The 25,221-nt window shown below is 45.4% G+C and overlaps 1 protein-coding gene across 1 annotated transcript in view; it reads right to left on the bottom strand.

The window, feature by feature from the left end:
• The window catches only part of LOC116360552 (carboxypeptidase M), a 58,512-nt gene extending 49,533 nt beyond the window's left edge, over positions 1-8,979 (bottom strand). The window contains exons 1-2 of the mRNA XM_031815298.1: positions 8,727-8,979; positions 8,150-8,336 (exon numbers count right to left, since the gene is read on the bottom strand). Coding sequence (XP_031671158.1) covers positions 8,150-8,312 — 163 coding nt within the window. The 5' untranslated portion in view covers positions 8,313-8,336; positions 8,727-8,979. The remainder of the gene's footprint in view (positions 1-8,149; positions 8,337-8,726) is intronic.
• Positions 8,980-25,221: the final 16,242 nt, after the last annotated feature.

Consider the following 25,221-nt stretch of genomic DNA (forward strand, 5'->3'; position numbering starts at 1 on the left):
CAGAGAGGGAGTCAGCGGAGGAGAAGGGACAAGGCAGGTGGTGTACTAGATTTAAAACAGTAATTAGCCAAGAGTCTCTCACCTCGAGCGGCACGGGGGTCACCAGAAGATTAGGAGGGAGGTTAAATTAACGGGCCGGCCCAAGACGGGCGACAGGCCTTGAAACACGATGATCTCACAATCTGCCAGAGATTTAGTGCAGGCAGGGAGCCAGGCAGGTACACAGAGGGCCTAAAGATACTGTACTCTACTTTATAGTGGAACTGACAGTGTTTAGCAACAGGAAATCTTATTAAAAATCACACACCAGGAAGAATGAAACTTAAAAATAAATTGACAATGAGCACTTAGATTTGGTCATTTTCACCGTTTCATAAATTCATGGAATGTTTGGGAATGACGTAGAAGACATTTATGATTCTACAGCAACAAACTGGGAAAGTTGCCGGGCATTTGGACAATTAATAGACACTGTTGTAAATAAAACCCTGATAAAAACACGGTCTTGTCCTGGACCGGAGTCTACGCAGACCGGTGCAGCAGAGTCAATCAGAGATACAGTAGACCTTTATGCAAATAAGCCATTTGTACACAGACCTGGCATCATTCCCTATGAACTGGACTGTGTGTTTACAGGCAGTAGGGCCTGTCATTCCCTTTGAACTGGACTGTGTGTTTACAGGAAGTAGGGCCTGTCATTCCCTTTGAACTGGACTGTGTGTTTACAGGAAGTAGGGCCTGTCATTCCCTTTGAACTGGACTGTGTGTTTACAGGAAGTAGGGCCTGTCATTCCCTTTGAACTGGACTGTGTGTTTACAGGAAGTAGGGCCTGTCATTCCCTTTGAACTGGACTGTGTGTTTACAGGAAGTAGGGCCTGTCATTCCCTTTGAACTGGACTGTGTGTTTACAGGAAGTAGGGCCTGTCATTCCCTTTGAACTGGACTGTGTGTTTACAGGAAGTAGGGCCTGTCATTCACTATGAACTGGACTGTGTGTTTACAGGAAGTAGGGCCTGTCATTCCCTTTGAACTGGACTGTGTGTTTACAGGAAGTAGGGCCTGTCATTCCCTTTGAACTGGACTGTGTGTTCACAGGAAGTAGGGCCTGTCATTCACTATGAACTGGACTGTGTGTTTACAGGAAGTAGCAACAGTACGACTTTAGATAATTAGAAGGCATTCGCCAAAAGCCACAAAATACACCTGAATGGATTTCTGCAAATATGTAAATGTAACAGTATAACTTTAGACCGTCCCCTCGCCCCGACCCAGGCGCGAACCAGGGACCCTCTGCACACATCAACAACAGTCACCCACGAAGCATCGTTACCCATCACTCCACAAAAGCCGTGGCCCTTGCAGAGCAAGGGGAACTACTACTTCAAGGTCTCAGAGCAAGTGACGTCACCGATTGAAACGCTATTTAGCGCGCACCACCGCTAACTAGCTAGCCGTTTCACATCCGTTACCTCAGCACCACCGCTAACTAGCTAGCCATTTCACATCCGTTACCTCAGCACCACCGCTAACTAGCTAGCCATTTCACATCCGTTACCTCAGCACCACCGCTAACTAGCTAGCCATTTCACATCCGTTACCTCAGCACCACCGCTAACTAGCTAGCCATTTCACATCAGTTACATGAATACCAGGATAGTCCTCTTACATTTGGGAACTTTACAGTCCTGTTGATCAAACAACCATGAAAGAAAAGGTAGGATCTCTCTCCCTCAGTTAAACACATCAACAAGATCAATAACTAACGCAGAACAAGAGAAGAGCACAACGCATCACCGGGGGCAAACTACCTGCCCTCCAGGACACCTACACCACCCGATGTCACAGGAAGGCCATAAAGATCATCAAGGACAACAACCACCTGAGCCACTGCCTGTTCACTCCGCTATCATCCAGAAGGTGAAGTCAGTACAGGTGCATCAAAGCTGGGAGCGAGAGACTGAAAAACAGCTTCTATCTCAAGGCCATCAGACTGTTAAACAGCCACCACTAATATTGAGTGGCTGCTGCCAACATACTGACTCAACTCCAGCCACTTTAATAATGGGAATTGATGGAAATCGATGTAAAAATATATCACTAGCCACTTTAAGCAATGCTACCTAATATAATGTTTACATACGAGATGAATAATGTAGGGTATATACTGTACTCTATCATCTACTGCATCCTTATGTAATACATGTATCACTAGCCACTTTAACTATGCCACTTTGTTTACATACTCATCTCATATGTATATACTGCACTCAATACCATCTACTGTATCTTGCCTATGCCGTTCTCTACCATCACTCATCCATATATCTTTATGTACATATTCTTTATCCCTTTACACTTGTGTCTATAAGGTAGTAGTTTTGGAATTGTTAGCTAGATTACTCGGTTATTACTGCATTGTCGGAACTAGAAGCACAAGCATTTCGCTACACTCGCATTAACATCTGCTAACCATGCTGGCTGAAGAAGTTTTACATCGGAGGGTATTGTCTCAGCCTGTGTCCCAACTGGCACTTTATTCCTCATAGGGCTCTGGTCATAAGTAGTAGGGCACTATATAGGCCATGGAATAGGGTACAATTTGGGAGTCGACTTCATAGTGTTGTAGGACTTCTGTCCTCTCTTCACCTCTTTACTTTAAACCCTTAAGGCCTCAGGATCCGTACGGCTCCAATCTACAGTTAATTCCTCCCAGGTTCTAATCAATTAAAAATGTGAATGGCTGAGCACAGACAGATGCCATCACAGGGTTCTATAGTCTGAGAAGACAGACCAGAAACAAACAGATGCCATCAAATGGTTCTAATTGTCTGGTCCGTCTTTTCAGCTCTCGAGTGACGCAGCTGTCTAAGCCACTGCATCGCAGTGCAGGGTCTGTAGTGATGCCTCTAGCATCACTACAGACCCTGGTTCGATCCTGGGCTGTATCACAACCGGCCGTGATCTGGTGTCCTATAGGGCGGCGCACAATTGGCCCAGCGTTGTCCGGGTTAGAGGAGGGGTTTGGTCGGGGTAGTCTGTCAATGTCAAATAAGAACACATTCTTAACTGACTTGCCAAGTGAAATAAAAAAGGTTCAAATAGAAAAGAAAAATGTAAATCAGAAACAAACAGACCGATGCCATCAGAAGGTCCTAGAGTCTGGTCTGTCTTCTCAGAAACAAACAGACCGATGCCATCAAAAGGTCCTATAGTCTGGTCTGTCTTCTCAGAAACACAAGGTCTTAGAGTCTGGTCTGTCTTCTCAGAAACAAACAGACCGATGCCATCAAAAGGTCCTATAGTCTGGTCTGTCTTCTCAGAAACACAAGGTCCTAGAGTCTGGTCTGTCTTCTCAGAAACAAACAGACCGATGCCATCAAAAGGTCCTAGAGTCTGGTCTGTCTTCTCAGAAACACAAGGTCCTATAGTCTGGTCTGTCTTCTCAGAAACACAAGGTCCTAGAGTCTGGTCTGTCTTCTCAGAAACACAAGGTCCTAGAGTCTGGTCTGTCTTCTCAGAATCAAAAGGTCCTAGAGTCTGGTCTGTCTTCTCAGAAACACAAGGTCCTATAGTCTGGTCTGTCTTCTCAGAAACACAAGGTCCTATAGTCTGGTCTGGCTTCTCAGAAACACAAGGTCCTATAGTCTGGTCTGTCTTCTCAGAAACACAAGGTCCTATAGTCTGGTCTGTCTTCTCAGAAACACAAGGTCCTATAGTCTGGTCTGTCTTCTCAGAAACACAAGGTCCTATAGTCTGGTCTGTCTTCTCAGAAACACAAGGTCCTATAGTCTGGTCTGGCTTCTCAGAAACACAAGGTCCTATAGTCTGGTCTGTCTTCTCAGAAACAAAGGGAACAGGAACCGAGTCAGGAAGCAGCAGCGAGTCAACTATGGTAATAACATAGGTTACGTCCCAAATATGACCCTATTCCCTACATACTGCACTACATTTCACCTAAGACATATGGGCCCTGGTCTAAAAGTAGTGCACTATATACGGAATAGGGTGCCATTTTGGATGCAAGCCCAGTTCCTGCTCCAGAGGTTGAGAGTCTCAATTTGCATCTGAATCTGACTGAAACGAGAGAGAGAGAAAGAGAGCTGGAAGAGGGAGCCTCAATGCTTTGTGTCCAGCCATGCAAAGCACAGGCACACAGAGTCGCCACAGAAATGCCACCGACTGGCAAGGCAACGCAGGGAGATTGACAAGGAGATGTTTCAATCTCCCAACACAACAGAGTGAAGAACCCGAACAGATACAATGAACTGTAAATCCAGGGGTTGTCTGCACCACCTCTCCCTCGACTCCAATCCCACCTCCACTACCTCCAATCCCACCTCCAATCCCACCTCCCTCGACTCCAATCCCACCTCCACTGCCTCCAATCCCACCTCCATAGACTCCAATCCCACCTCCATAGACTCCAATCCCACCTCCCTCGACTCCAATCCCACCTCCCTCGACTCCAATCCCACCTCCACTGCCTCCCATGTATCACAGTCATTCCCAACAGTGATTGTTTTAGTTTAGTCCATCCCTCCTGTTTTCTCTCTGATTGAGTCTGAGGTAGGCCGGTTGACAGCAAGGACCTGACTAGAGAGGATGTCACTTTCAAATCAGAGATGAGAGAACACACAGTCCTTTTCTTTTCACACCCCGGGACCATCTTCCTTGCATGACAACGCGAGCTGAATAAACATCTCTCATACCGTCCGTCTCTATGAGCCCCCTACTAAATGCATCTGTAACAAAATGGAACAGTAGTCACGACAACGGGATCTGTTGTCGTTGAGATAAAAAGGACTTGTGTTTTTTTCCCCCCTTCCGACATCTGAGACGGGTTGCTGGAGGAGGACATCACCACTACTGCTGGGTTCTCTCTCTAAAAGATGTACTGCTCTGAGAGAACCGTCAGTCTCTGGGACTCCTACAACTATAAAAACACACGAGGTTCATAGCTTGTTACAGTAAGGAAAGGTAAGAGAACACAGCTGTATCCCCATTTAGATAGGATGTATTGATAGGATGTATTGATAGGATGTATTGATAGGATGTATTGATAGGATGTATTGATAGGATGTATTGATAGGATGTATTGATAGACCATTTGTTTAAACTCAGGGGGGACGGCTAGATTTCATCAATTCACGTTGACCGCGGCGTTGAAACCACCTTCATTGTTTTTAAGTAACAAGAGACCGTTCTGTGTTCATGCTGTGAGCCACATGACTGTGTGTGTGTGTGTGTGTGTGTGAGACTACTCTGGTCGGCAGCAGCCTGCGTGACAGTCCTGAACCCCAGCCAAGATCCTTATCAAAACTGTCTTCTTGTGTGAGTCCCAACTGGTACCCTATATAGTGCACAATTTTTGACCAGGGCCTATAGGGAATACAGTGCCATTTGGGACAAAGCCCATACTGTATGTTACAAAATAGGGAGTTTCTCACCAGACAAGAAAGTGTCATTCCTCTCTGATCCTGCCTCCTGAATCTACAACACCAACAGGCAGGGATATCTCTTTACAACACCAACAGGCAGGGATATCTCTTTACAACACCAGCAGACAGGGATATCTCTTTACAACACCAACAGGCAGGGATATCTCCTGAATCTACAACACCAACAGGCAGGGATATCTCCTGAATCTACAACACCAACAGACAGGGATATCTCCTGAATCTACAACACCAACAGACAGGGATCTCTCTTTACAACACCAACAGACAGGGATATCTCCTGAATCAAACACATCACAGAACCAGGGGTGTGGTAAAACTACACTCGGACACATCACAGAACCAGGGGTGTGGCATCAGCCCAGCCTCCAGAACCAGGGTTGTGGCATCAACCTAGCCTCCAGAACCAGGGGTGTGGTATCAACCCAGCCTCCAGAACCAGGGGTGTGGTATCAACTGATGAAGTGTGGCAGCCACAGGTCTTCATCAGACAGCAGCCAAACAGGTCTTCATCAGACAGCAGCCAAACAGGTCTTCAGACAGCAGCCAAACAGGTCTTCTTCAGGTCTTCATCAGACAGCAGCCAAACAGGTCTTCATCAGACAGCAGCCAAACAGGTCTTCATCAGGTCTTCATCAGACAGCAGCCAAACAGGTCTTCATCAGACAGCAGCCAAACAGGTCTTCATCAGGTCTTCATCAGACAGCAGCCAAACAGGTCTTCATCAGACAGCAGCGAAACAGGTCTTCATCAGACAGCAACCAAACAGAGGTCTTAGTATTGATGTATGGCCATCTACTATAGCATAGCATCCATGCCCCTATATTGGGGGGGGGGGGGGGGGGGTAACCACACAGCACTGGGGTAACCAGAGGGAGACTGGAGACCAGGACGACTAGGTAGGACCAGAGGGAGGCTGGCAAGTAGGACAACTAGGTAGGACCAGAGGAGGACTAGGTAGGACCAGAGGGAGGCTGGAGAGTAGGACGACTAGGTAGGACCAGAGGAGGACTAGGTAGGACCAGAGGGAGGCTGGAGAGTAGGAGGACCAGAGGGAGGCTGGAGAGTAGGAGGCTGGAGAGCAGGAGGACTAGGTAGGGCCGGATGGTGGGAGGCTGGGAGCAGGAGGACTAGGTAGGGCTGGCTGGTGGGAGGCTGGGAGCAGGAGGACTAGGTAGGACCAGAGGGAGGCTGGGAGCAGGAGGACTAGGTAAGGCTGGCTGGTGGGAGGCTGGGAGCAGGAGGACTAGGCAGGACCAGAGGGAGGCTGGAGAGTAGGAGGACTAGGTAGGACCAGAGGGCGGCTGGAGAGTAGGAGGACTAGGTAGGACCAGAGGGAGGCTGGAGAGTAGGAGGACTAGGTAGAGCTGGCTTGTGGGAGGCTGGGAGCAGGAGGATTAGCCGCTGGGAGGCTGAGAGCAGTGGTCAATATGATATATTAACGGTCTGTTTAGGCTAGTCTTCACATGAGCCAGCTGCAGTCACTGGCTGGCAGGCAGGGACCCGGTTTACAAAGAGTCCTCTGATGAGGGGAAGATGGGTTCATAGGCTGAGACGGAATCAGTTACAGCTGTATAACATGTAACGTCACAGCACAACACATTAGATCAACTGGAATGAAACCCTCACTCATGGTTATAGAAAGAGCTGTGACTAAACCATTCCCCAAAATATTATATTACCCCCCCCCCCCCCTACATTTTAATTATCACTGTAACAGCAAAGAATCATTTTGTGAACTGCAAAGAACCATTGAAGAGTTCAGAGTCATTATGGTTCCACATAAAAACCCATCAGCCTTCCTAAAGAACCCTTGAAGAACCCTCGTGTTTTAGCGTGTGGAGCACCTGGTTAAATTCTGCTTAGGAACATTTTTATTTTTTTACATCTCTAAAATGGTTAAACTAGTGAGAAATACACGTGAATATTGAACAAATCTGTGTTTGCTTCATTTACCATCACAAAAATAAGATATTTTGCCGTAGTAATTAAATGTATATTACGTGACTTCCCATGATGTTACCGGGTAACTACAAAACACAAGCTGCCATTAAGACCACATCGAAGTGAGAGGGGATATTACAAACTGTTTACCTCAGATTGGTTATATTAGTATAAAAGTTTATACTCAACACAATGACAAGGTCAATTGCTTAAAAAAAAAAAAACTAACCAGTGATGTAAAAATATATTCAGTTGTCATGTGTTTTTTTGAGTTGTGGTAGTTTCAACAGTGCATATCCCTCCCTAATCAATGAGTGACACTTGACACTATTGTTGCACATGTATGTGTTGATAGTACATTTTATGTTTTCAGTATATCAAACCGTTTATGCATATTGGTTATTGATTTGGACACTGGTCAATATGTCTGATCAACTGGAAGCAGCGACAGCATTTTAGGAATATAAAAATGGTCAACATTCACTTCCAACGGTAATTGTGCTTAATCTGGTAAACTGCTGAATGATTCCCCCAAAAATTGTGATTGATTTATTTTGATGATATACCAGAAGTCTCCAAAACGGGTGCCCTGCTTACAAAGAGCCCCCCAAAAAATCTTATCAAATTTGAAAATGTCCAAGGCTCTCTCTCACCTGTGACAAAATCTAGGCTCAACAGAGGTATATCAAAGAGTGAATTTCTATTTCCTACTTTACATTTCAAGACAACATATGAGGGGTCTTCTTACCTTCAACAGACTTCCCAATACTGTGCAGGTGTGTGAAGTCGAAGGTGTTGTTAACGTCCCGCAGGTATCTCTCCACCTCCACGGTGTTGTGATAACGGAACTCCAAGCTGACACCGGACGACAACAACTTCCCGAGGTATAGGCAGAGCGCAAAAAGAAACATCGTCTCGTACGGGACAGTGACAACCTAACCCACAAAAACGAAGTTTAAGAAAAAAAACGTTAAGCCGATTTAAAATAAAATACAACACCGTCAAATATGAACCAAAATCTCACGAGGACATAGTAGCCACGCGCACAACTTGACACTGAAGTCAGCAATAACGTCAGTGGACAGCGCCAGTGTGCAGTTACCTGGCGTTACGTTTCTCAATACACTAGGTTTAGCATTTTCTCTCAAATTATAGCCATCTAAATGACAACATGTTGCAAGCAATTCTTATTTTTTATGCCGGAATAAAACGTGCCTATAGAAGTGTAGACTAGGCTATCAATAAACATGTCTAAAATACATCAAAATATAGTAAATTCACACAAAAAAATGTTTATAGCCTATTCACATTACATTCTAAATTACCTTATTGCTAAATGTATATTTTCTGCAGCTCGCTGTGTGCGCACAACTTCTTCTGTGAAGACGTCTCTTGAAGTCACACCGCCGTCACGCTCGCCTGTCCGACCGCATTCATAACAACTGTTTAAAGTTCCAAATCGCTCGAATGGTTCTTAGTCGACAGATCAACCCTCCCTCCGACCACATTACACCGTCGGGTCCCCTGCCTGCCTACACACCGCCCTGAATGGCATTGTCACTATATTCACCCACGGCAAGTTTTTATACAGTAGCCAGCAGAGGCGAGGCGGAGCTAAACAGTTCTCAACTCAACATGATCTCACGGTTTTACCATTTTGACGTTTATCCACATTTGTCGCAACGTACAATTTAACTTTGTATTTTTATTTTTTACCTTTATTTTACTAGGCAAGTCAGTTAAGAACAAATTCTTATTTACAATGACGGCCTAGGAACAGTGGGTTACCTGCCTGTCCAGGGGCAGAACGACAGATTTGTACCTTGTCAGCTCGGGGGTTTGAACTTGCAATACCCTGCCGCCTAATTTGGAAGCTACTCCAAATGCAAATGTAGAAGTTGTCAAATTTTGAAGTTAAGGTTAAGGTAAGTATTAAGGTTTGATAGGGTTTACATTTTTATATACTATACCTTCTAGTCTCCCAAATGGCACCTTATTCTTATTTGTATATACAAATAGTCTACCACTGCGAATAAGGTGCCATTTGGGAGACTAGAAGGTGGGATCCCTGTGGGCTTCACCTGCAGGTGTGTGATTTTGACACCACTACCTTTCTCTCCATGATAAGTTGCTGATCAACAGGCTACAGAACATGATTATCCAGATCACGTGCATTTACTAAATAAATAAACACACCTCTACATTAACCAGCCTACAACTTCAAAAGCTTTATAGGTTAATTCTAACAAATTCTAGCAGACTTCATTTTTTATATATTTTTTTTTATCCTATATTTTTATTCAGAGACACCAGGCAGGTTACCGTTGGCCCAGGTTTATTAGACAAAAGCAATGAGTAGGGTTACATGCACACAGTAATACGGTAATTGTGGATAGTCTGATTAATATAATAGTTCGATACAAACCGTTTTAATTCTTTGAAAAAATAACAACTCCCCTAATAATCTCGTTTCCATGGACACGTCTGAAATCAGGCTTCCCGATGGAACTCTGGTAAATGCAGAAAATAGCCAATCAAAAGAAACGTTCTACCACAACGACCATGTTATTTATGGCGAAGCGTATTTTGTTTCTGAGTTCGCACGTATGACGTTTGTATATGAAAACTACTTCTACTTTGCATACTTTGTATAATTTTTCTAAAGATTGACAACAACAGAAAATGATCCATTTGACAGTAGGGGATTTTTTCTTTGGTCAAACTTTCTTTATTGCAACAAATGATGATGGAAACTGTGTTTTTCAAAAAAAAAAAAAAGGATGATTGCCGAATCATTTTAAAGGTAAGAGGGGCACTATAATGCTCCACTACACATTTCATACTAAATGCTTACATCTTGCAATATAAATGTTTTCAACTATAACAATAATGTTTATTTGCAGAACACGGATTGTCCTGACTTTCAAGAATACCTGAATTGCTTCGATTTGCTTTTCTGATTGGCTGGAAAGTTTTCGTCATTCCACTTATTTCAGATCTATACGTGTCCAAGTTTCGCTATGGCGACCACGGAACTTGGCGACACGTGGGCACATGAGAATTATTAGAGTATGGCAAATACTTGTCAATTATTGCATTCTATCAATGCAGGGATTTCGCGGGCTACCTTAGACATGAAACAGGGGTTGGAGGACATACAGGCTGTTGCCAATTTATTAATGCACAATTTGTCTAAATGCGTTTTGGTGAACACTTCAACCACTACATTTTTACTCTGCACTGTTGGATTTTAAGAAAAAGGTAATTTTTTTAGGTGTGATGTCATTACTTCCTGTTTTCATCGACAAGGTAGTTCAATGGTGTGTATGTATGTACATGTACTTACCTGGAGTGCCTGAGGGTGGCGCTGTTTACTAATTACTGTATGTGATCATCTGTACTTGCACTTGACCCATGACATCTGATAAACATGGTTCTTCTACCCGCATTCCTGCCTCAGCAGGCTATTATATTACATGGTGTCATATGTTAAAAGGTTATACAAGGACAGCTCAACATTACGAAACATGGAACATGGAACAAATGAGACCACCAACTACTCTGGACATCACTAGCCACTTTAAACAATGCTACCTAATATAATGTTTACATACCCTACATTATTCATCTCATATGTATATGTATATACTGTACTCTATATCATCTACTGCATCTTTATGTAACACATGTATCACTAGCCACTTTAACTATGCCACTTTGTTTACATACTCATCTCATATGTATATACTGCACTCAATACCATCTACTGCCTATGCCGCTCTGTACCATCACCCATTCATATATCTTTATGTACATATTCTTTATCCCCTTACACTTATGTCTATAAGGTAGTAGTTTTGGAATTGTTAGCTAGATTACTTGTTGGTTATTACTGCATTGTCGGAACTAGAAGCACAAGTATTTCGCTACACTCGCATTAACATCTGCTAACCATGTGTATGTGACAAATAAAATTTGATTTGATTTGGACCTAGAGGGAAATCTAGCCCAAATGAGACCACCAACTACTCTGAACCTAGAGGGAAATCTAGCCCAAATGAGACCACCAACTACTCTGAACCTAGAGGGAAATCTATCCCAAATGAGACCAACTACTCTGAACCTAGAGGGAAATCTAGCCCAAATGAGACCACCTTTCATTTTCCATTTATTTTGTCTTGTTTTCCCACACACCTGGTTTACATTCCCTCATTACTTGACGTGCATATAACCCTCTGTTCCCACCATGTCTATGTGTGGAAGACAGAGACGGACATTTTGAATATGAAGATGTGGACCTGGACGTGCTCCAGGAGTTCATCATATACAAACAGATCCAGAAGTCACACCAGCGGTTCGTTCACCCATGAAATGTGCCTGTAGCACTAAAAATGATTTTTTTTTAAACTGGGAAAAGGAACTGAACCGCAATGAAAAACATGGATGTCGTCGTCAGGCAGATTGAGCTTCCTGAATGGGTAAACAACTTGGTGACCAATCAGGAAGCTAAACATTTAAAAATACGGATATGCATGGGAACCACCGGATCTAAACAAAGCCGTCAAGAAAGAACATGATCCTTTACGTACCATTGAAGAGGTAGTTGCTGAAATGCCTAACGCCAAGGTATTTCAAGTAATTGATGTAAACCAAGGATTCTGTCAAATCCAACTGGATGAAGAGAGCTCCCGACTCTGCACTTTTAATACGCCGTTTGGGAGGTATTCTTTCAAGAGACTGCCATTCGGAATCGTGTCCCGCTCCAGATGTGTTCCAGAGGTGTTCCAGAGGTGTTCCAGAGGTGCTCCAGAGATGTTCCAGATGTGCTCCAGAGGTGTTCCAGAGGTGTTCCAGAGGTGCTCCAGAGGTGTTCCAGAGGTGTTCCAGAGGTGCCTCGACACAGCATTTGGAAAGTCTGGAAGGTGCTGTGAACATCATGGATGACATTCTTGTCTGGGGTGATGACTCAGATCACCATGACCGGAGACTGAGACAGATACTAGTCAGACTGAGAAGCATCAACTTCAAACTGAATAAGGACAAGTGCAAAATCAGAATGACAGAAATTCTCTACATTGGACATGTGTTAGGCATAGAAGGCCTGAAACCAGACTCCCAGAAGGTCCAGAGAAATACAAGCCAGAGGACAAATCGCTTCAGAGGTTCATGGGAATGTTGCAGTATCACTCAGATGATTGGTCAGCCAGTATCTCTCAGATGTCAGCACACCACTGACACAACTGCCCTAGAAAGAGACATTCAGTGGCACTGGGAGTCTGCACAGGATCAGAGCTTCAGAAACGTGAAAACACTCGTCAGCAATGCGCCCGTGTTAAAGTACTACGATATGAAGAAGACAAAAAAACACTGCCACTCTCTGTGGATGCAAGCTCAGAAGGCTTGGGAGCTGTGATCCTGCAAGATGGTCAACCAATCGCATAGGAGTCAAGATCCCTCACAGACCGTCGAAAGAGATACGCTCAAGTGGAAAAAGATCTAGTCTAGCGATAGTGTTTGGCTGCGAGAAGTTTCAGACGGTACCTGTATGGAAACCAGATCCAGGTGGAGTCAGACCACAAACCCATGGAAACAATCGTCAAGAAGTCGCTCCAGAAGGCACCAGCCTGACTGCACAGATCGCTGATGAGACTACAGAGATACAGTCTATATGTGACATATTAAACCAAGAAACCGAGATGCAGATCGCTGACGAGACTACAGAGATACAGTCTATATGTGACATACAAACCAAGAAAACGAGATGCAGATGTTGGATGGTGAGCTGGATGTAAACTACATCGCTCATAAACTTCCTGTTTCAGAAGAGCAACTGCAGCAATTCAAAAACAGCAAACAGAAGAAGATGATGAGTTAAAAACTGGTCACAGTTGGATGGCGAGACACGAGAGGGAACAGTTGCAAAGAAAATCCAGCACTTACTGGACCTGCAGGGAGGAGGACTTGACAAACTCAGATGGACTGCTGTTCCAAAGTTCAAAACGTCCTCGTTCCTCGGATAATGAGAGAAGAAATAATGAAACACACATGGGAATCGTAAAAAAATGTAAAGAACAAGCAAGGGGATGTTCTGTTCTGGCCAGGCAAGGCTAAACAGATCCAAGATGTTGTAACGAAATGTGCCGTCTGCAACTCACACAAAAACAACAATCAAAGAGAACCGCTCATATCTCATCCAGTCCCAGAGAGAGTTAGAGCCAAAGTTGGAGTGGACCTCGACCATTACAACGACACAGAATATATACTACTCACAAATACCCAGAAATCTCCAAGCTCAGTGGAACAACAAGCAAACACATCATTACAGCATTAAAGTTGAACTCAGCGAGGCACGGGGTGACCGACGTGTTGTGCTCCGACAATGGAAGACAGTTGGTGAGTCAAGAGATCTCTACCAGCTGGGAGTTCAAACATGTCACGTCGAGCCCTATTTCCACAGTCAAACGGCCAAGCTGAGAGTGCAGTTCAGACTGTGAAGAACCTGTTGTAAAAAGCACGAGAGACAGCAACGGAGATCCTAACACAGCTCTCCTTGAGTACAGAAACACACCCCTGGATGGAGTAGGTATCTCTCCTGCACAACTACTAATGAGAAGAAGGCTGAAGACAAAGATTGTGACATCAAAGAGATTGTTGAAGCCAGAACTCTATCAGCATGTCTCCGTCTCACAAGCAGACAACAGAGGGACTATCAGCATGTCAGGCTCCGTCTCACAAGCAGACAACAGAGAGACTATCAGCATGTCTCCGTCTCACAAGCAGACAACAGAGCGACTATCAGCACGTCTCCGTCTCACAAGCAGACAATAGAGAGACTTTATCAGCATGTCAGGCTCCGTCTCACAAGCAGACAGAGAGACTCTATCAGCATGTCTCCGTCTCACAAGCGAACAACAGAGAGACTCTATCAGCATGTCTCCGTCTCACAAGCAGACAGAGAGACTCTATCAGCATGTCAGGCTCCGTCTCACAAGCAGACAACAGAGAGACTCTATCAGCATGTCAGGCACCGTCTCACAAGCAGACAACAGAGAGACTATCAGCATGTCTCCGTCTCACAAGCAGACAACAGAGAGACTATCAGCATGTCTCCGTCTCACAAGCGAACAACAGAGACTCTATCAGCATGTCTCCGTCTCACAAGCAGACAGAGAGACTCTATCAGCATGTCAGGCTCCGTCTCACAAGCAGACAACAGAGAGACTCTATCAGCATGTCAGGCACCGTCTCACAAGCAGACAACAGAGAGACTATCAGCATGTCTCCGTCTCACAAGCAGACAACAGAGAGACTATCAGCATGTCTCCGTCTCACAAGCAGACAACAGAGAGACTCTATCAGCACGTCAGGCTCCGTCTCACAAGCAGACAACAGAGAGACTATCAGCATGTCTCCGTCTCATAAGCAGACAACAGAGAGACTATCAGCATGTCTCCGTCTCACAAGCAGACAACAGAGAGACTCTATTAGCACGTCAGGCTCCGTCTCACAACCAGACAACAGAGAGACTATCAGCATGTCTCCGTCTCACAAGCAGACAACAGAGAGACTATCAGCATGTCTCCGTCTCACAAGCAGACAACAGAGACTCTATCAGCATGTCTCCGTCTCACAAGCAGACAACAGAGAGACTCTATCAGCATGTCTCCGTCTCACAAGCAGACAACAGAGAGACTCTATCAGCACGTCTCCGTCTCACAAGCAGACAACAGAGAGACTCTATCAGCACGTCTCCGTCTCACAAGCAGACAACAGAGAGACTATCAGCATGTCTCCGTCTCACAAGCGAACAACAGAGAGACTATCAGCATGTCTCCGTCTCACAAGCAGACAACAGAGAGACTATCAGCATGTCAGGCACCGTCTCACAAGCAGACAACAGAGAGACTATCAGCATGTCTCCGTCTCACAAGCAGACAACAGAGAGACTCTATCAGCACGTCAGGCTCCGTCTCACAAGCAGACAACAGAGAGACTATCAGCATGTCTCCGTCTCACAAGCAGACAACAGAGAGACTCTATCAGCATGTCAGGCACCGTCTCACAAGCAGACAACAGAGAGACTCTATCAGCATGTCAGGCACCGTCTCACAAGCAGACAACAGAGAGACTATCAGCATGTCTCCGTCTCACAAGCAGACAACAGAGAGACTATCAGCATGTCTCCGTCTCACAAGCAGACAACAGAGAGACTCTATTAGCACGTCAGGCTCCGTCTCACAAGCAGACAACAGAGAGACTCTATCAGCATGTCAGGCACCGTCTCACAAGCAGACAACAGAGAGACTATCAGCATGTCTCCGTCTCACAAGCAGACAACAGAGAGACTATCAGCATGTCTCCGTCTCACAAGCAGACAACAGAGACTATCAGCATGTCTCCATCTCACAAGCAGACAACAGAGACTCTATCAGCATGTCTCCGTCTCACAAGCGAACAACAGAGAGACTATCAGCATGTCTCCGTCTCACAAGCAGACAACAGAGAGACTCTATCAGCATGTCTCCGTCTCACAAGCAGACAACAGAGAGACTCTATCAGCACGTCTCCGTCTCACAAGCAGACAACAGAGAGACTCTATCAGCACGTCTCCGTCTCACAAGCAGACAACAGAGAGACTATCAGCATGTCTCCGTCTCACAAGCGAACAACAGAGAGACTATCAGCATGTCTCCGTCTCACAAGCAGACAACAGAGAGACTATCAGCATGTCAGGCACCGTCTCACAAGCAGACAACAGAGAGACTATCAGCACGTCAGGCTCCGTCTCACAAGCAGACAACAGAGAGACTATCAGCATGTCTCCGTCTCATAAGCAGACAACAGAGAGACTATCAGCATGTCTCCGTCTCACAAGCAGACAACAGAGAGACTCTATCAGCATGTCAGGCACCGTCTCACAAGCAGACAACAGAGAGACTCTATCAGCATGTCAGGCACCGTCTCACAAGCAGACAACAGAGAGACTATCAGCATGTCTCCGTCTCACAAGCAGACAACAGAGAGACTATCAGCATGTCTCCGTCTCACAAGCAGACAACAGAGAGTCTATCAGCATGTCTCCGTCTCACAAGCAGACAACAGAGAGACTATCAGCATGTCTCCGTCTCACAAGCGAACAACAGAGAGACTATCAGCATGTCTCCGTCTCACAAGCAGACAACAGAGAGACTATCAGCATGTCAGGCACCGTCTCACAAGCAGACAACAGAGAGACTATCAGCACGTCAGGCTCCGTCTCACAAGCAGACAACAGAGAGACTATCAGCATGTCTCCGTCTCATAAGCAGACAACAGAGAGACTATCAGCATGTCTCCGTCTCACAAGCAGACAACAGAGAGACTCTATCAGCATGTCAGGCACCGTCTCACAAGCAGACAACAGAGAGACTCTATCAGCATGTCAGGCACCGTCTCACAAGCAGACAACAGAGAGACTATCAGCATGTCTCCGTCTCACAAGCAGACAACAGAGAGACTATCAGCATGTCTCCGTCTCACAAGCAGACAACAGAGAGTCTATCAGCATGTCTCCGTCTCACAAGCAGACAACAGAGAGACTATCAGCATGTCTCCGTCTCACAAGCAGACAACAGAGAGACTCTATCAGCACGTCTCCGTCTCACAAGCAGACAACAGAGAGACTCTATCAGCACGTCTCCGTCTCACAAGCAGACAACAGAGAGTCTATCAGCATGTCTCCGTCTCACAAGCAGACAACAGAGAGTCTATCAGCATGTCTCCGTCTCACAAGCAGACAACAGAGAGACTCTATCAGCATGTCTCCGTCTCACAAGCAGACAACAGAGAGACTCTATCAGCATGTCTCCGTCTCACAAGCAGACAACAGAGAGACTATCAGCATGTCTCCGTCTCACAAGCAGACAACAGAGAGACTATCAGCATGTCTCCGTCTCACAAGCAGACAACAGAGAGACTCTAACAGCATGTCTCCGTCTCACAAGCAGACAACAGAGAGACTATCAGCATGTCAGGCACCGTCTCACAAGCAGACAACAGAGAGACTATCAGCATGTCTCCGTCTCACAAGCAGACAACAGAGAGACTCTATCAGCACGTCAGGCTCCGTCTCACAAGCAGACAACAGAGAGACTATCAGCATGTCTCCGTCTCACAAGCAGACAACAGAGAGACTCTATCAGCATGTCAGGCACCGTCTCACAAGCAGACAACAGAGAGACTCTATCAGCATGTCAGGCACCGTCTCACAAGCAGACAACAGAGAGACTATCAGCATGTCTCCGTCTCACAAGCAGACAACAGAGAGACTATCAGCATGTCTCCGTCTCACAAGCAGACAACAGAGAGACTCTATTAGCACGTCAGGCTCCGTCTCACAAGCAGACAACAGAGAGACTCTATCAGCATGTCAGGCACCGTCTCACAAGCAGACAACAGAGAGACTATCAGCATGTCTCCGTCTCACAAGCAGACAACAGAGAGACTATCAGCATGTCTCCGTCTCACAAGCAGACAACAGAGACTATCAGCATGTCTCCATCTCACAAGCAGACAACAGAGACTCTATCAGCATGTCTCCGTCTCACAAGCGAACAACAGAGAGACTATCAGCATGTCTCCGTCTCACAAGCAGACAACAGAGAGACTCTATCAGCATGTCTCCGTCTCACAAGCAGACAACAGAGAGACTCTATCAGCACGTCTCCGTCTCACAAGCAGACAACAGAGAGACTCTATCAGCACGTCTCCGTCTCACAAGCAGACAACAGAGAGACTATCAGCATGTCTCCGTCTCACAAGCGAACAACAGAGAGACTATCAGCATGTCTCCGTCTCACAAGCAGACAACAGAGAGACTATCAGCATGTCAGGCACCGTCTCACAAGCAGACAACAGAGAGACTATCAGCACGTCAGGCTCCGTCTCACAAGCAGACAACAGAGAGACTATCAGCATGTCTCCGTCTCATAAGCAGACAACAGAGAGACTATCAGCATGTCTCCGTCTCACAAGCAGACAACAGAGAGACTCTATCAGCATGTCAGGCACCGTCTCACAAGCAGACAACAGAGAGACTCTATCAGCATGTCAGGCACCGTCTCACAAGCAGACAACAGAGAGACTATCAGCATGTCTCCGTCTCACAAGCAGACAACAGAGAGACTATCAGCATGTCTCCGTCTCACAAGCAGACAACAGAGAGTCTATCAGCATGTCTCCGTCTCACAAGCAGACAACAGAGAGACTATCAGCATGTCTCCGTCTCACAAGCGAACAACAGAGAGACTATCAGCATGTCTCCGTCTCACAAGCAGACAACAGAGAGACTATCAGCATGTCAGGCACCGTCTCACAAGCAGACAACAGAGAGACTATCAGCACGTCAGGCTCCGTCTCACAAGCAGACAACAGAGAGACTATCAGCATGTCTCCGTCTCATAAGCAGACAACAGAGAGACTATCAGCATGTCTCCGTCTCACAAGCAGACAACAGAGAGACTCTATCAGCATGTCAGGCACCGTCTCACAAGCAGACAACAGAGAGACTCTATCAGCATGTCAGGCACCGTCTCACAAGCAGACAACAGAGAGACTATCAGCATGTCTCCGTCTCACAAGCAGACAACAGAGAGACTATCAGCATGTCTCCGTCTCACAAGCAGACAACAGAGAGTCTATCAGCATGTCTCCGTCTCACAAGCAGACAACAGAGAGACTATCAGCATGTCTCCGTCTCACAAGCAGACAACAGAGAGACTCTATCAGCACGTCTCCGTCTCACAAGCAGACAACAGAGAGACTCTATCAGCACGTCTCCGTCTCACAAGCAGACAACAGAGAGTCTATCAGCATGTCTCCGTCTCACAAGCAGACAACAGAGAGTCTATCAGCATGTCTCCGTCTCACAAGCAGACAACAGAGAGACTCTATCAGCATGTCTCCGTCTCACAAGCAGACAACAGAGAGACTCTATCAGCATGTCTCCGTCTCACAAGCAGACAACAGAGAGACTATCAGCATGTCTCCGTCTCACAAGCAGACAACAGAGAGACTATCAGCATGTCTCCGTCTCACAAGCAGACAACAGAGAGACTCTAACAGCATGTCTCCGTCTCACAAGCAGACAACAGAGAGACTCTATCAGCATGTCTCCGTCTCACAAGCAGACAACAGAGAGACTCTATCAGCATGTCAGGCACCGTCTCACAAGCAGACAACAGAGAGACTCTATCAGCATGTCAGGCACCGTCTCACAAGCAGACAACAGAGAGACTCTATCAGCATGTCAGGCACCGTCTCACAAGCAGACAACAGAGAGACTCTATCAGCATGTCTCCGTCTCACAAGCAGACAACAGAGAGACTCTATCAGCACGTCAGGCTCCATCCATTTGGTGCATTACCTCATCACACACTGAGGTTTATCCACAACAAGTCAGTTTGGTGCATTACCTCATCACACACTGAGGTTTATCCACAACAAGTCAGTTTGGTAGAGACACACCACTGGTGGGGAAATGGGCATATTGTCTTTATGCAGATTTTAGAATATTCCCATGAAAATCTGATCGCCGATTGGATGGAATCCTAGCTTTTTAAAGAATTGCTCCCACTGCATTAGAATACCTGTTGTTTCCCTGATCCAGAATCTCTGCAAACTTTCATTGTAATTCATCAGTGGATTACCGTCAGGCCAGACCACATGCCATGCCTGTGTTTTCTCTTTCATTGGCACCATGACGTGTGTGTGTGTGTGGTAGAGAGAGACAGACAGAGTGTGTGTCCTTCCTCCCTGCCTTATGTTACTTTTATTTTTTACTTATCTATTTCTTACTTAACACTTATAATTCTTAAAAGTGCATTGTTGGTTAAGGGCTTGTAAGTAAGCATTTCACTGTAAGGTTGAATTCGGCTAAAATTAGATTTGATTTACATCAGGCTAGATCAGTATGTGATATGTGAAACCCAGACTGAACATCACTCTGTTCCCCTTCACACTGCTCTAGCCTGAAACCCAGACTGAACATCACTCTGTTCTCCTTCACACTGCCCTACTGCTCTAGCCTGAAACCCACTATATAACCCACTACTTTTGACCAGAGCCCCATGGGACTATATAATCCACTACTTTTGACCAGAGCCCCATGGGACTATATAATCCACTACTTTTGACCAGAGCCCCGTGGGACTATATAATCCACTACTTTTGACCAGAGCCCCGTGGGACTATATAATCCACTACTTTTGACCAGAGCCCCGTGGGACTATATAATCCACTACTTTTGACCAGAGCCCCGTGGGACTATATAATCCACTACTTTTGACCAGAGCCCCGTGGGACTATATAATCCACTACTTTTGACCAGAGCCCCGTGGGACTATATAATCCACTACTTTTGACCAGAGACATTTGTGCCACGGCTGATTCTTCCATGGCTGATGGTCCCAGTCCCACAGGTCTCTGTGTGACAGGTGTCTGAAGGTCAAAGGATATGACATGTCTTGTCCTACTGACGACGATTGATGAGGACAACGATGTCATAAATCTGCCTGAGGGGCCAGAGAGACGTCAACTGTGTCATAAGGCTGTCTGAGAGGCCAGAGAGACGTCAACTGTGTCATAAGGCTGCCTGAGGGGCCAGAGAGACGTCAACTGTGTCATAAGGCTGCCTGAGGGGCCAGAGAGACGTCAAGAATGTCATAAGGCTGTCTGAGAGACGTCAACGATGTCATAAGGCTGCCTGAGGGGCCAGAGAGACGTCAACTGTGTCATAAGGCTGCCTGAGGGGCCAGAGAGACGTCAACGATGTCATAAGGCTACCTGAGGGGCCAGAGAGACGTCAACGATGTCATAAGGCTGCCTGAGGGGCCAGAGAGACGTCAACTGTGTCATAAGGCTGCCTGGGGGGCCAGAGAGACGTCAACGATGTCATAAGGCTGTCTGAGGGGCCAGAGAGACGTCAACGATGTCATAAGGCTGTCTGAGGGGCCAGAGAGACGTCAACTGTGTCATAAGGCTGCCTGGGGGGCCAGAGAGACGTCAACGATGTCATAAGGCTGCCTGAGGGGCCAGAGAGACGTCAACGATGTCATAAGGCTGTCTGAGGGGCCAGAGAGACGTCAACGATGTCATAAGGCTGTCTGAGGGGCCAGAGAGACGTCAACGATGTCATAAGGCTGTCTGAGGGGCCAGAGAGACATCAACGATGTCATAAGGCTGTCTGAGGGGCCAGAGAGACGTCAACGATGTCATAAGGCTGTCTGAGGGGCCAGAGAGACGTCAACGATGTCATAAGGCTGTCTGAGGGGCCAGAGAGACGTCAACGATGTCATAAGGCTGTCATACTGTCCTGTGTTTGTGTTAACCAAGGCAGCGGGGCATTGTAAATAAAGAGATGTGTCTGTCTGCCATACTGTCCTGTGTTTGTGTTAACCATGGCAACCGGACATTGTAAATAAAGAGATGTGTCTGTCTGCCATACTGTCCTGTGTTTGTGTTAACCAAGGCAGCGGGGCATTGTAAATAAAGAGATGTGCCTGTCTGCCATACTATCCTGCGTTTGTGTTAACCATGGCAACCGGACATTGTAAATAAAGAGGTGTCTGTCTGCCATACTGTCCTGCGTTTGTATTAACCAAGGCAACCGGACATTGTAAATAAAGAGGTGTCTGTCTTTGTAAATAAAGAGGTGTCTGTCTGCCATACTGTCCTGTGTTTGTGTTAACCATGGCAACCGGACATTGTAAATAAAGAGATGTGTCTGTCTGCCATACTGTCCTGTGTTTGTGTTAACCATGGCAACCGGACATTGTAAATAAAGAGATGTGTCTGTCTGCCATACTGTCCTGTGTTTGTGTTAACCAAGGCAGCGGGGCATTGTAAATAAAGAGATGTGCCTGTCTGCCATACTATCCTGCGTTTGTGTTAACCATGGCAACCGGACATTGTAAATAAAGAGGTGTCTGTCTGCCATACTGTCCTGCGTTTGTATTAACCAAGGCAACCGGACATTGTAAATAAAGAGATGTGCCTTTAATGTCAGCCAGGCTCATTTTTTAAAGAAACAACATTTATTTAAATCTCTAGTTGAGTAAAACAAGTAGTTTTCTGGTCACATTTATAACCCATAAAATTGCGGTAAACAGCGCCACACTGAGGCCGAAAACGGAATGTTCTATTCTCAGCTAGGCCCATCTTTCCAAAGAAAACACAAGACTGTTGTGATCACGTCAACAAATGATATCTGGGAAGGCATGTGACTGAAATTTTGCGGGTGGGGAGAGAGCGAGAGAGGGTTGAGGAGGAGGCTTGAAGCGTTAGGACATCTTTATGACGTGCATTATCTGAAAAAGGATTCATATACAGGGCATTCGGAAAGTATTCAGACCACTTGACTTTTTCCACATTTTGTTACGTTACAGCCTTGTATTTAAATGTATTTAAACCATTTAAAAAACTCAATCTACCCACAATACCCTATGATGATGACGAAGCAAAAACAGCTGTAGAAACATATCTAAATCAACTGAAACCTCACATTTCCATCAGTATTCAGACCCTTTACTCAGTACATTTCCATCAGTATTCAGACCCTTTACTCAGTACATTTCCATCAGTATTCAGACCCTTTACTCAGTACATTTCCATCAGTATTCAGACCCTTTACTCAGTACATTTCCATCAGTATTCAGACCCTTTACTCAGTACATTTCCATCAGTATTCAGACCCTTTACTCAGTACATTTCCATCAGTATTCAGACCCTTTACTCAGTACATTTCCATCAGTATTCAGACCCTTTACTCAGTACATTTCCATCAGTATTCAGACCCTTTACTCAGTACATTTCCATCAGTATTCAGACCCTTTACTCAGTACATTTCCATCAGTATTCAGACCCTTTACTCAGTACATTTCCATCAGTATTCAGACCCTTTACTCAGTACATTTCCATCAGTATTCAGACCCTTTACTCAGTACATTTCCATCAGTATTCAGACCCTTTACTCAGTACATTTCCATCAGTATTCAGACCCTTTACTCAGGACATTTCCATCAGTATTCAGACCCTTTACTCAGTACATTTCCATCAGTATTCAGACCCTTTACTCAGTACATTTCCATCAGTATTCAGACCCTTTACTCAGTACTTTTCCATCAGTATTCAGACCCTTTACTCAGTACATTTCCATCAGTATTCAGACCCTTTACTCAGTACATTTCCATCAGTATTCAGACCCTTTACTCAGTACTTTTCCATCAGTATTCAGACCCTTTACTCAGTACTTTTCCATCAGTATTCAGACCCTTTACTCAGTACTTTCCATCAGTATTCAGACCCTTTACTCAGTACATTTCCATCAGTATTCAGACCCTTTACTCAGTACATTTCCATCAGTATTCAGACCCTTTACTCAGTACATTTCCATCAGTATTCAGACCCTTTACTCAGTACATTTCCATCAGTATTCAGACCCTTTACTCAGTACATTTCCATCAGTATTCAGACCCTTTACTCAGTACATTTCCATCAGTATTCAGACCCTTTACTCAGTACATTTCCATCAGTATTCAGACCCTTTACTCAGTACATTTCCATCAGTATTCAGACCCTTTACTCAGTACTTTTCCATCAGTATTCAGACCCTTTACTCAGTACATTTCCATCAGTATTCAGACCCTTTACTCAGTACATTTCCATCAGTATTCAGACCCTTTACTCAGTACATTTCCATCAGTATTCAGACCCTTTACTCAGTACATTTCCATCAGTATTCAGACCCTTTACTCAGTACATTTCCATCAGTATTCAGACCCTTTACTCAGTACATTTCCATCAGTATTCAGACCCTTTACTCAGTACATTTCCATCAGTATTCAGACCCTTTACTCAGTACTTTTCCATCAGTATTCAGACCCTTTACTCAGTACATTTCCATCAGTATTCAGACCCTTTACTCAGTACATTTCCATCAGTATTCAGACCCTTTACTCAGTACTTTTCCATCAGTATTCAGACCCTTTACTCAGTACTTTTCCATCAGTATTCAGACCCTTTACTCAGTACTTTTCCATCAGTATTCAGACCCTTTACTCAGTACATTTCCATCAGTATTCAGACCCTTTACTCAGTACATTTCCATCAGTATTCAGACCCTTTACTCAGTACATTTCCATCAGTATTCAGACCCTTTATTCAGTACTTTGTTGAAGCACCGTTGGCAGCGATTACAGCCTCCAGTCGTCTTGGGTTTGACGCTACAAGCTTGTCACACCTGTATTTGGGGTGTTTCTCACATTCTTCTCTGCAGATCCTCTCAAGCTCTGTCAGGTTGGATGGGGAGTATCGCTGCACAGCTATTTTCAGGTGTCTCCAGAGATGTTTGTTCGGGTTCAAGTACGGGTGGCTGGCTGGGACACTCAAGAACATTCAGAGACTTGTCCCGAAGCCACTCCTGCGTTGTCTTGTCTGTGTGCTTAGGGTCGTTGTCCTGTTGGAAGGTGAACCTTCACCCCAGTCTGAGGACCTGAGCGCTCTGGAGCAGGTTTTCATCAAGATTCTCTCTGTACTTTGCTCCGTTCATCTTTGCCTCGATTCTGACTAGTCTCCCAGTCCCTGCTGCTGAAAAACATCCCCACAGCATGATGCTGCCACCACCATGCTTCACTGTAGGGATGGTGCCAGGTTTCCTACAGATGTGACGCTTGGTATTCAGTCCAAAGAGTAAAATCTTGGTTTCATCAGACCAGATAATCTTGTTTCTCATGGTCTGTTAGTCCTTTAGGTGCCTTTTGGAAAACTCCAAGCAGGCTGTCATGT

Source organism: Oncorhynchus kisutch, unplaced genomic scaffold (genome assembly GCF_002021735.2).
Source record: "Oncorhynchus kisutch isolate 150728-3 unplaced genomic scaffold, Okis_V2 Okis09a-Okis19a_hom, whole genome shotgun sequence".
Lineage (NCBI taxonomy): Eukaryota > Metazoa > Chordata > Actinopteri > Salmoniformes > Salmonidae > Oncorhynchus > Oncorhynchus kisutch.